Source organism: Belonocnema kinseyi, chromosome 6 (assembly GCF_010883055.1).
Source record: "Belonocnema kinseyi isolate 2016_QV_RU_SX_M_011 chromosome 6, B_treatae_v1, whole genome shotgun sequence".
Classification (NCBI taxonomy): domain Eukaryota; kingdom Metazoa; phylum Arthropoda; class Insecta; order Hymenoptera; family Cynipidae; genus Belonocnema; species Belonocnema kinseyi.
This window is the reverse complement of record NC_046662.1, coordinates 65,262,214-65,275,756: the sequence shown is the minus strand read 5'-3', so window position 1 is coordinate 65,275,756 and position 13,543 is coordinate 65,262,214. Positions and strand designations below refer to the sequence as shown.

General features: G+C 25.1%; 1 protein-coding gene across 3 annotated transcripts in view; it reads right to left on the bottom strand.

Annotated features, from left to right (window-relative positions):
* Positions 1-13,543, bottom strand: part of LOC117174155 (cAMP-dependent protein kinase type I regulatory subunit) — a 55,665-nt gene that overhangs the window by 7,194 nt on the left and 34,928 nt on the right. For all 3 annotated transcript variants that reach the window (XM_033362971.1, XM_033362973.1, XM_033362972.1), the window contains exons 2-3: positions 5,549-5,858; positions 3,536-3,802 (exon numbers count right to left, since the gene is read on the bottom strand). In XM_033362971.1, the coding sequence (XP_033218862.1) occupies positions 3,536-3,802; positions 5,549-5,858 (577 nt within the window). The remainder of the gene's footprint in view (positions 1-3,535; positions 3,803-5,548; positions 5,859-13,543) is intronic.

The window sequence follows — 13,543 nt, the reverse complement described above, 5'->3', positions numbered from 1 at the left end:
ATTAAAATTCGAAAATTTTTTCTAAAGCCTCCAGGGGACTTCGTTTTCGCACGAAAAAATTTTATGTGCCCTTATTGCATCCGGACCCACAATTTTCAACCAGACATAAGTTGCATTCTCATACAAAAAATGAAATTTCTTCTATAACAGATGAATCTTAACCAAAAAGGATGAATTTTCAACAAAAAAGTTGAATTTTCTAGCAAATAGTTGCGTTTTTATAAAAAAATATGAGATTTATTTTAAAGCAGACGAATTTTTTATTACAAAAAAAGTTGAGTATTCATCCAAAAAAGATTCCAGTTAACTCAGTAACATCAAAAATTGAATTTTTGTAACAAAAAAATGAGTTTCTACAAAAAAAATTGAATTTTCAATCCAAAAAGACGATTTTTTTAACCAAAAAGGATGAATTTTTAACAAAATGGTTAAATTCTCAACCACATAGTTACATTTTTATCCAAGATCAATTTTGTACTAAATCAGACGAATTTGTAATAAAAAACCAATTTTTCTTTATAAGTGGAACTTTCATCCAGAAAATATTTAAGTTCATTTTTTAACACCAAAATATAAATTTTAAACAAAAAGTAAATCTTCTACGAAATAGTTCAGACAAACTTAAAAAAAAAAGAGTTGAATTTTCAACCGAAAAGTTAACGAAAAAATGCAATTTCCTATTAATTAAAATAAATTCTGAGATTCTCATAAATTCTCAGAGAATCTATTTCTCCGTTATATTCTCGCTAATATTATCATTCTCATTACCGTTCTCAAAGTAATATAACCGGCTCAGAACTCTAACCATCCATACTCAATTTAAAGGAAATAAGAAAAAGAATCATTAATTGCATAAATAATAAAATAAAGGTTTTAGCAGATTATATTTGTTTAAACAATTAAAAAATGGTTAATATATTTTTTCTATACACTATATATTCAGAAAAATAATTGTACATATTATATTATATTTCATTTTTTTGAAGTTATCGAAAAAAACTGCTTGAACAAGTAAAAATGGTTTAAACAAATAGAAATTTGTGAAAAAATTAGAAGAAATGTATCAAAATGTTGTAATTATTCAACAAAAAGTAGCATATGATATCAATTTGGGACAGAAATTGCTAAAAATTAACAATAATTCGTAAAAATGTAGATTTTTTATTTTTTTGTCATTTGGGGCGCTTCAGGGGGGGGGGGTTAAATATATAAGTTGTTAGTATAATTTTATTTCGTAGAATCTCCTTATGAATTCCTCAAATGTTTGGAACGTTTCGATGAAACCCTGGAGCATGAGTTCAATTTTTCGAAAATTAAAAATTTCTCCATCTTAGTCAAATGGGATTTTGAAGTGCCCGGTAGAAGCTGTTAATATTTGCATTAAAAAAAAATCATTAAAAATTGCGAATGACTAATTTGTGGAATAAAATATAGGGACCAAAAGCTACTTTTGGTTATGCTCATAGGGTACTTTTTTCACGCTCAAATGTTAACATATACAGGATAAATTCCGAATGTTTCACAACAATTCGAGTTATATTCAAAAGAATTCAAACGAATTGGAAAAAAATGTTAAAAATTTTTTTTTTTAAATGCCATTGATTTCCGTAAAATTGAAATTAATTTAGAGGAATGTAACATAAAAGAGAAGATTCGATGAAATTAGTACAAATTCAAGGTGAATAAAATTAAATTAAATGAATTGAAAACAATTTGAAAATATGAAAAAACTTATTTGAATTCAAAAACTTTGAAAGAAGCTTAGAAAAGTTCAAGGAATTTGAAAGAATTTGATGAAATTTCTAAGAATTCAAGGTGATCCTAATAGACTTCAGGATCAATTAAATAAAAACGGTCAAAAATTCACTGAAATGCAGGGTGAATTCCAAAATAATTTCAAATCTTTGAAACCCAAGTTGTAGTCAAAAGAATTTAAAATGAATTGTAATCAACTTTTAAAATACAAAAAATTTTGATTAATTAAAATAAATTTTGAGTGAATTTAGAGAAATTGATTAAAATAAGAAGAATTAGATGAAATTCATAAAAAATCAAGCAGAATTTCAAAAGCAATCAAGTGAACTAGAAAAAAATTTTAATTTGGTAAATTTAATTGAACTGTGTCGAATTGAGGGAATTTAGAAGAATATAGAAGGAATTATGATTAATTATGAAGCATTGAGGGCAAATTCCAAATGAATTGCAAAAAATATTGGAAAATCTCTTCAAATTTCTGTGAAATCAAGTGAAATAATGAAGTCCCTTAAAATGATTAAAATTCTTGGAAATCCCTTGAAATTTGTTAAATCTCTTGAAAATGCCTTGGAATCTTTTAAAATGTTTCAGTTTTTGAAAGACTTCAAACTACTCAATTAAATAAAAAATGTCTTGGAATCTCAAGTATTTTAAATCCTTTTAAATTCCATTAAATTATTGAAATCGATTAAAAATTTCTTTGTGATCATATAAAATAATCTAAATTATTTAAAATCCTTTAAACACCTTTGCATTTTTTTAAAGCTGTTAAAATGCCAAGGAATTTGGAAAAAAATAATTAGAATATTTCAAATCCTTTGATCATGTGATCAATTGTTGCTCAAGGCCAATTAAATAACCAAATATTTTAATTTTAAAAATCCCTTAAATTAAGTAGAATAGAGTAAATTAAGAGAAATTCCATTGCAGAGTGGCCGTTTTCATCGAAAAAAAATTCCCGGTTCGCAAACATTTTTCACGGCCAATGAAATTTAAAAAATCAAACTATATTCTAAATATTTTTCCATATAAAGTAATAAAAAACAAATTCAAGCATTCAAAGTGAAACACTCGAATTCCAAACTTTTAAAATTGAAGTTTAAAAGTTTTTCAATCGAAAAATTGTGTATTCAAATGCTCAAAAATGTACACGTAACAAATGAAAGGTACTATCACTTTTCAAATAAAAAATATTAAATGAAATGCAAATAAACTGCAAAATTTAGACTTAACATGAATAAATTCTTTAAAATCCACTAAAATATTATAAAAAAAAATCATACGTCTGGTAAAAACATTTCAGATCTTCAAAAATTCTGGAGAATTCTTTATCCTCAAATATTTCAATGACTTTAAAATCACATCAATCCAATGAAATTAATAAAAAAAATTCCTTTGAAATTTTTTAATTTCTTAAAATACTTTAAATTATTTTAATCTATTAAAAATTTATCGGAATCTTTATAAATACCCCGAAATATTTCAAAGAATTCAAGATAATTCAAAAATAGGTATAGACCTGAAATGAATAGTGATTAACCCACGAATTAATTTATTGAGTAAAAAGTGACCAATGTGATCTTTCCATTTGAAAAAGTGACTGAGTGACAGCCCTTATTATGTATTATTATTTATTTATATAGAGACCGGTCTGTGAGGCCTGTAATAAATAAAGATAAAGTGTGTTTTGAAAGTTTAAAAAATTGTCGTGTGGAATGCTTTCGAATGTAAAAGTTCATTAAAATTAGTGAGTTAAAATGAAGAGAGATTGAAGTATTACCTAAAATGGAAACTCGGGACAGGAACTCTTCGTACAATTTTCGCTTTCTAATCGTCGAACCCATGAGAATTCTGCGATAGGAATCCCTATCGATTCCCCAGAGTTTGACGTCCGTTTTCGCTCGAACAGTTGCTGCTCGTGGCGTTCCATAGATCAGGGCCAATTCACCAAAACTTCCACCTTCACCGATGGTTGTCACCAATTCGCCATTCACGAAAACTTCCACTTCCCCCTGATCTATCACGTAGAAATTGTCACCCTCATCACCTACAGAATTCAAGTGAAATTTTCATCAGGCAACAAAATCCAAGTCAAAAATTGCTTTTAATTTTGAGCATCAGTTTTTGTTTGTAAAGTAGGGTAAATGATACAATAGAGACTTCATACCCTTTTCCCATTTTTAAAAAGAATTACTCTTTTTTTTCTATTTTCAAGAAAATTCTCTATTTTCACTTTTTTTTTTTTTGCTTAAACGCAAAATGAATATAGTTTAGAAATCTAACTATTTTTTAAATTCAATTATTTTGTTGATAATTTAATTACTTTGGAAAAATTACAATTATTTCGGAACTGCTTTCTAGAAAATTAGATTTCTTGAGTTTAAAATGTAACTGCTTTTGGTTAAAGTTATTTCCTTGTTTCAAATTTTGAAAATTGTGTTGAATTTTCAACTGCTAATTAAAAAAATCAACTATTTTTTAAAAAACTTCGATTATTTTCTTAAAATTTCATCTTTTCTGGTCAAAAATGTAACTGTTTTTGTACCATTTACGTCTATTCGAATAGAAAATTCGTACTTTTTGGTTAATAATTAATCGTTTTTGGTTCAAAATTTATAATACTTTAAATAAACTTTTTGGCAGAAATGTCCTCTATTTTTCTTGCAAATTTAACAGTTTGGCAACAAATTCAGCTATTTGGTTGAAAATGAACTTTAATTTTATAAAAGTTTACATTTTGGGTTTCATAATTGAACTTTTTTTATGAAAATTCGTCTTTTTGGTTGAAAATCACACTTTTTGGTATAAAAGTCAAGTATTTACTAAAAAGGTTACTAAGAAGGTTGTTGAATATTCAGTTTTAGACAAGAATTCAACTATTTGGTTCGAAAATAACTTCTTTCATAAAAATTCATATTTTCGAGTTGAACATTCGATGGCTTTATAGAAAACTCGTTCTTTTTCTAGGTTTAACATTCAACTTTTTTCTTGAAAATGTATCTTTTTGTGTTAAAAATTCATATTCTTGGGTTGAAAATGAAACAGTTTTGGAAAGAATTGGTATTTTTGACTTTAAAGTTTAACAATTTGGTATAAAATTAACTTTTTTGATAAAAATTTACATTTTCCTGTTAAAAATTTAACTGTTTTCTAGAAAATTAATTTCTTTGGGTTGAATATTTCAATTATTTTTCTGAAAAATTTTAATATTTTGTTGAAACACAACTTTTTTTAAATCAAAATTAACACTTTCAGATTAAAAATTCATCTCTTTGGTTACAAATTTAATTATTATGTTCGAAAAGTATATATATTTTTTTAATTGGAAATTTAACTACTCCATTTTTAGTTGAAAATGATCTTTCTTAGTTAAAAATTCTATAAAATATATATAGTTAATTAAGGAATATTCACAAATAAAACTATTAATAAACAATACAGGACTGTTCACAACACACTCTACGCTCTTTATTATGTTTTAATAATCATTTCCAAGTGGGGAATTATCACCAAAGGTGGCCAATCACTAAACCGATTACCTCATTTGATCGAAAAATCATTTATTTTGTTTAAAGTTCAATATATTTCGACTCGAAAACTCAGAAATTGAAAGCGTTTGACATTGAATTCAATATGTTACCTAAATAAATTTTATTTAAAAAAATTGTTTCCCCCATTTTCTTGAAAAATGACCCTATTTCTTCTTCTTCGAGTGCATTTTGGACTGTAAAGTCTGTATTATATAACCTGATCCTTATTCAAAAAATATATGATATTTTTGTAACATATTTACCTTGCCGAATAATGGTTTCCTTTGGCGAGAATAAAACAGGAAACATAGCGTCAAAAATATCTGACCGTTCCTTTTCGTCCAGATGAGCGAACAAGACATTTTTTCCGATTGCCTTGCTCAATGCATTCATCGTTTTATAGTCTTTAGGCACAACTTTTTTGACATAGCTCGTGGCATCTTCCTCAGAGACAGGTTCGGCGGAAATTCCACCCCTTCGTCTAGGAACCTGAGGACCTTGTTGCCCCGCTGGCATGTCCTCAGTGTCTTCTGGACTTGTGGCAATTTGTTGTTTTGCATCATGCGCTTGTTCCTGCAAAACAAAAAACATTCAAAACTTCAAAACATAATCCCTGAATTTTAAGAAATTAAAATTTAATAATTTTAAATTAGATTAAAATCAAATTCAAAATCCTATTTAACGTCGATAATAAAATTGAATATTTTTAATATAAAATAATAAATATATATAAATAAAAATAAATAATAATAATAAATAAAATGAAAAATATATATAAAATTGAATAATCAAGTTAATGTATAGTATTCCTGAAAATAAAACCAAGATTCCATGGACCAAATTTGGACAAAAATCCATAAAATGCTCCTATTTTAACCTAAAAAAATGATCTCCTTTTAAAAAAGAAAAAGTTTTCCCCCTGCAAAAAAAATCTCTGGACAAAAATAAAAAGATGATTTTTTATTTCTTTTGTCTTTTTTAATTTTATTATTATCAAATTACAATAAAAGAATATTAAAAAATAATATTCACCCTTATCTGTATCGAAACGTTGGTAAATATTATTTATAACTGTTATTTTATTGTGATTTGATAATAATAAAAAAAAAACGAAATATTCTTGTTTTTTTTTAGGAATTATATACTTTTAACAAATTCCTCTAAGTTAAAAAAATGACATGGCTGATTATCATTATTCTATACACAAAATTGTATAATTTATAATAGCAGATTTAGATAAGGTGGCCGCCGCACAGTGGGAGAAAAAGCCAATTTTTTGCACAAAAATCGACTGACAGTGCAATTCTTAACGGATTTTGATTTTTCTTTTTTAGAATTGACCGTAAGGCTTCCAGGTATAACATTTAACTGTGCAATTTTTATTTTGACTTGACGGAAATTTGTTATTTAACAAGAAACTTACAACGTTTTGTTGCTAAACTTTTCCATGATACTATTTCTTCTAAGACTTTGAAATTCATTAAAAAAAGGTCATAAATAAATGTAGAAACTAACTACAACTAATTTATTAGTGGGTTAGAGTAAAAAAATTTTTTCAATAATGTTATGAACAAATTAATTCACAAAAGTCATTTTTTCGTGATTTTCAATGATTAGCTAAGTTTGAACCATAGCTTTTGTATAAAGTATCTCAGATAATTATGTACTCTTACAATTCATTTAGAATAGCTAATGATTGCCAATCATTTAAACAATTTTTATAAACAAATGCACATTTTAATGAAAAGGCTTGATTTTTTTGCGGAATAAACTTAAAATGTTTTGCCTAAGACTCCTTGCTATCATATTTTTCATAGTGACCAAAAAATGTTAATTATTTATACAATTTCTATACACAAATGCGCATTTTGACCATTATTTCATTAATAGGCTTCATTTTTTTTGCGGAATTATTTCGAAATATCTTGAAAAAGAATCCTTGCTATCATATTTTTTATAGTGACCTGATATATGATAGCAAAGATTTTTTTGCCGAAAATGGACAAAAAATATTCATGAATCGTAATTTTCTTTTTTTAATGTTTGGAAAAACTTCTGGTAGAAGTTCACACGGTGAAAACTTGGTTTTCTTTGAACAGAAATTTTTGGTTCAGCTTTAACGCATTATCCGTAAAAAAAGATATGTAATTACATAAAAATAACTTAAACTTTAAACGTGTGCATACATGTTCCCGTAAACCCCATATATATAAACCGCAAAACCAAAAAATCCTGACCCAAAATCAATTAGACTTGAAAACAAATAAAAGCCAATCGTGTAATAAATCGGTCAAATATAGAACATTTTTTGATCACTATGAAAAATATGATAGCAAGGAATCTTAGGCTAAACATTCTAAGTTGATTCCGCGAAAAATTAAGTCTTTTCAACAAAAAATGGGCAAAAGGTGCATTTGTTTATAAAAAATTTTTAAATAATAAACATTTTTTGGTCACAATGAAAAATATGATAACAAGGAATCTTAGTCAAAACATTTTAAGTTTATCCCGCAAAAAAAATCAAGCCTTTTCATCATAAAATGGTCAAAATGTGCATTTTTCTATAAAAATTGTTTAAAGAATTAAAATTTTTTGGCCACCATTAAAAATATGATAGCAAGGAGTCTTAGGAAGAACATTTTAAGTTGATTCTGCAGAAAAAAATCAAGCCTTTTCATCAAAAAATTGTCAACATGTGCATTTGTTTATAAAAATTGTTTAAATAATTGGCAATAATTAGCTATTATTAACTTATTGTAAGCGCACATAATTATCTCAGATACTTTATAAAAAAGCTATGGGTGAAAATTAGTTAATCATTACAAATCACGAAAAAATTACTTTTGTTAATTAATTTGTTTATGACATTATTAAAAATTTTGTGGCTACTTTAACCCACTAATAAATTATTTTTAGTTAGTTTTTACATAGATTTACAACCTTTTAATGAATTTCAAAGCCTTAGAAAAAATGGTATCATGGAAAAGTTTAACAACAAAAAGTTGTAAGTTTCTTATCGAATAACAAATTTCCGTCAAGTCAAAATAAAAATTGCACAGTTAAATGTTATAAGTAACTGTCAAAAATAACCAGGGCTGCAACGCAGTCACTTTTTCCCCAAATCGGGTATTAAATTCAGCATTCAAAAAGATTCTTAAATTTTTTAGTAGATTTCTATAATTTGAAGGGATTTCAACAAATTTTCGAGATTTTACAGTATTTTTAAGAACAAAAAGGATTTTCATAAACTTTAAAAATTTTCAAGAGATTTGAAAGGATTTGAAATGTTTTAGGATATTTTAGAAGATTCCAAGAAATTGTTAATGGATATCGATAATTTCAAGAAATTCTAAAGAGTTTAAAATTTTTAAAGTTTCAAGGTATTAAAAAAAATTAGCAATATTTTAAGGTATTTTAAAAGATTCCAAGGAATTTTTAATAGATTTAAGTAATTAAAAAGAGGTGCCAACGAATAAAAAATATTTTCGGGTATTTTTAAAAATTCCAATGAACGTTTAAAAGCTTTAAAAGTTTACTGAGAATTTTTAATAGATTGTAATCATTTCAGGGGATTTCAACCGATTTAGGTTATTTTTAAAACATCCCAGCAATTTTCAAGAAATTTCAAAGAATTTAAAATATTTTATGGTGTTTCCAAAGATTTGAAAGAACTTTAGGATATTTTAAAAGATTCTAAGGAATCTTAAAATAATTTCAATAATTTTAAGGAATTTAAAAATCTTGGAAAGATTTTCGGGTATTCTTCAAAGTTCGAAGGAATTTTCAAGAGCATTAAAAATTGTTATGAGATTTCAACAGATTTTAAAGATTGAAATATTTTGGATATTTTAAACAGATTTTATTCATTTGAAGTAATTACAAAGCATTTTAAAGATTTAGAGCATTTAAACAAATTCAAAGGAATCCTCAACATCTTAACAAAATATGATTGGAAAGTATTTGGAATATTTTAAGGCATTTTAAAAGATCCCAATGTATTTTAATAAATTTTCATTGACATCAGTAAATATCGTCAGATCTCATAGGATTTTATAATATTTTAATGGATTTCAAAGAATTTATTCGCAAGAATTGCAGGATTACAAAGGATTTAGATGATTTCCGGTTATTTTTAAAAATTAGAAGGAAGTTTTTTAAAGAGATTTAAAAAGTTTTGAGACATTTTAAAAGATTCTTTATGATTTTCAAGATTTTAGGGCATTGACAAAAATTCCAAGCAATTTTCAAGCACTTCACAAAATATCAAAAGATTTTAAGGATTTGAAATATTTCAGGGCATTTAAAAATATTCCAAGAAATTCTCAACAGATTGCAGTAAATTAAAGGAATTTCAAAGAATTACTTCAATTTTAGAGTATTTTTGAAACCTCCAAGCAATTACCAAGAACTTTAAAAAGTTTTAACGGATTTCAAAGCATCTTTAATATTTTAGAATTTTTTTAAGGTTCGAAGATATTTTATAAGATTTCCGAGCATTTCAATGTTGGTAAGTGATTTTCAAAGCTCTCAAGGTATTTTAATCAATTTTGCAGACATCAGGAAATATTAGATTTCACGCTATTTCGCGGGATTTAAAAATTTTGTAAGGGTTTTCAAAGAATTTATTTACAAGAATTGTGGGATTTCGTCGGATTTGAAAGATTTTCAAATATTTCAATTAATTTTAATAATTTAAAGGGATTTAAATTTTTCTACAGATTTTAGGGTACTTCTAAAAATTCGTAAGAATTCCATATAGCTTTAAAAAATGTTAAGGGATTTAAAAAGGTTTTAAAGGATTGTTTACAAATTTAATTATTTTATCACAAATTAAACCATTCTCTTCAAAGGTCATCCTTTTTTATTGAATATTTAACTGTTTTGTTGAAAATCCGTATTTTTTGCGTTGAAAGTTCTACGTATTTTTATAGGGAATTTAACTATTCAATTAAAAATTAATTTTGGTGTTGAACTTATTTTCTCCGGCTTGGGAAATCAACTGTTTTGTAGAAATGTCATACTTTTTACAATATTATATAAGATTTATCTTAGGTTATTTATACTAGATTTCAATAATTTGAAGTTATTCCAAATGATCAAAACTTTAAAGTATTGCAAACAAAATACCAAGAAATTTCCAAGAACATTACAAGATGTCAAAAGATTTTAATAATTTGAAGCATTTCCAATGATTTTAAAGAATATTGGGTACTTTTAAAACTGCCAAGGAATTATCAAGACTTTCAAAAAGTTTGAAGGAAGTCAAAGGATTTAAATTTAGGGTATTTTAATAAATTTTACAGGATGTCAGGAAATATCAGATTTCATGAGATTTTATAAATTTTGAAAGATTTTAGGATATTTTAAGAAATTTCAAATTTGTTTCAATAGTTTGAAGGGACTTAAAAGAAATTAAAATAATTTAGGGTACTTAAAAAATTTCAAGGGGTTTCCAACCATTAAAATGATTTTAAGGGGCATAAAAAAAACTATCATGCGATTGTTAAGAATTTCGGAAGATTTCAATGATTTTAAAGAATTTTAATGGATTTCAAAGAATTTATTCTTTGTTCATCCTGAACTCTTATTAATTTATCCTGATTTCTTTTAAAATAAATTCAATTCTTTTCCTATTCTCATGAATTTTCCCAAACTCATCTCAAATTTACATAATTTAAGAATTTTTGTCAAATTTTTTTATTGTTTTAAATTCGCTTGAATTTTAATGAATTTCGTCGAATTCTTCATATTTCCCTCAAAAATTCCTTTAAATTCACAAAAAACAAAATATCTAAAAATGTTGTATTTTTTCTTATTCATTTGAATTATTTTGAATTGATGACGAATTTTTTTAAGTCTTACGAATTCATCCTGAATTTGTTCAAATTCACTTGCAATTAATATTAATTTCATTAAATTCTTTTGAATTCTTTTGAATTGTTCCAAATTCAAAAGAGCTTTTGGGTTAAAAATGAGTCATATGTAGTAAATTTTTCTGCTGTGGCTTGCTGAGAATAATCAATTTTAAAACTGTTTTAGTCCAATTATAAAAGACTCTATATTAAAAATGTTACAAGATTAGAACTTCGGACTTTACAAAATAATTGTCAGGAAAAATGAAAATTAATTAGGGAAAATCAGGAAATTATAAAAATGCAGTTTTCCACCCACCCTGATTTAAGCTTCTGATCAAAATTTATCTTTAGTTTTGTGTATAAAAAATTAATTGAACACAAATCGTAGATACTTTTTACTTCAAAAAACGATGAAAACAGATAAATCCTATCTATTTATAGAAAAGGCCATAAAATTTATTTACAATCTCAAACAGTTATGGGAACTCTTAAGAAAAATTAGAGTCTCAGTAATTAGCCAATTTTTTCTAGTCTACGTGTACAAGAATGTAACGTAAAGAGAAGTTTTTTCTCATCAGAGCCTAATGACACATGACGGAACTACTAAAATATTGATCTTGCAGTGACCTTAAAAAACATATGAACATAACACACAGTGAAGATATCTCAACTTGGATACATTCCATTTTGACAAAATATAGTTAAATAAAATGTATTTAATTAAATTAAATATTGAATTTATTACTATTTTATTGATCAATAAAATATTTTTAGAATATATTTAAAAAAAAGAATCTTTTAATCAAGATTAATTCGTTTTTACGAAAGAAATTTTTTGACGAAACGAAAATAACAATGATAGAGTATATTTTAAATTTCTATTCGCATATAGAAAAACATATCTATAAGCTAGAGAATGATAAAAAGATTTAGACTTACAGAGTTATTGAAAGAATTTTTTTCCCTAAGAAGCCTCTTCGCAGATAAATTTAAATAATTTATTTGAATTTCATTTAGAGTACGTATTTAAAAATAAACTTGCTTGCAAATATGTTTAAACAGAGTAAAATTGTATTAATTATTGAACTTAATTAGGGAAACCTTGCGATTAAAGATATTCTAGAAACATAATACAATTATTCAAGTTGAAATAAAAAAATAATAAAAATGAATACTCTTGATCCCTTTAAAATATTTATTTAAATTGCACCTTCTTTCGAGTCGTTTAAAAACTTGTAAATATCACTTTAACTTACTTGATTTTTTTTAAATTTTGCTTTAAAATTTTTAACATTCTTTTTCAAAATTTTAGAAAATAATTTAAAGATTTTTAGAATCTTTTTAAATTTTCTCATACAATTCGTTAAAAAGAAAACATTTGAAATTTATCCATGAATCCTAAGAAAATTTTCTTATCCTCTTCACATCTTTCAAAATTCACAAAAAGCTTCTACATTTTTTACAACATTTTCAAAAATTTACATTTGGTTTAAAAATTGTTTTAAACCATTCCAAGATTATTATTATTTTTAAATGTTTTTAAATGTCCACATATCTCTTAGACTTAAGCAAATTATTACTCAATTTTTGTAATCTTGCAAAAGAGAAAATTTGTAAGAAGAATTTGATTTACCATCTTCTACATTCTGATTTAAAATTTTAGGAAATCATTTGGAATGTTTTTAAATCTTTTCCAATTTTTTTAAAAATTAATTTTTCAAAATAAAAAATCATTTGAAATATTCCCAGGAATCTTAAGAATTTTTTTATTCTCTTGAAATCCTTGGAAATTTAGTTAAACTAAAGTTCTTTAAAATCCTGCAAAATTACAAAACTTGTCTTAAATCTTTCAGATTCTTTTTCGTCACATTTTGAAATCTTAAAATTAATCTTTTGAAATAATATCTTAAACACTTTTAATTTTTCAAGAAATCTTTACAAATAAATTCAATCTCCTTAAATCTTTTAAAATTATTTTTTGAACCTTTTAAATTTGTTTTTGAAATCAGGATGACTGACAAATCCAGGAAAAATAAAATTTTCGAATCAGAAAAATTCTGAAATTATAAATCTGACGAAATATAAAAATCATGAATTTGAACATTCCCAAACTATAGAATTGCTGATAGAAAATTGCCGAATTATAAAATATCCGATACTGTAATTTTTACGTATACTACGTATAAGTATTTACGTATACTTTAATTCGGTAATATTCTGTCGATAATTTTATTATTCAGGACTTTCCCAATTCGAGATTTTTATATTTAGGCAATTTTATAATTTCTTGAATTTTATATTTAGAATATATATTTTTTTATGAACTTTAATTTTTCGGGATTTTCCAGTAATACATTTAAAAATAATATTAATATTAAAGGGACGACAGAAAATTGTCGAATT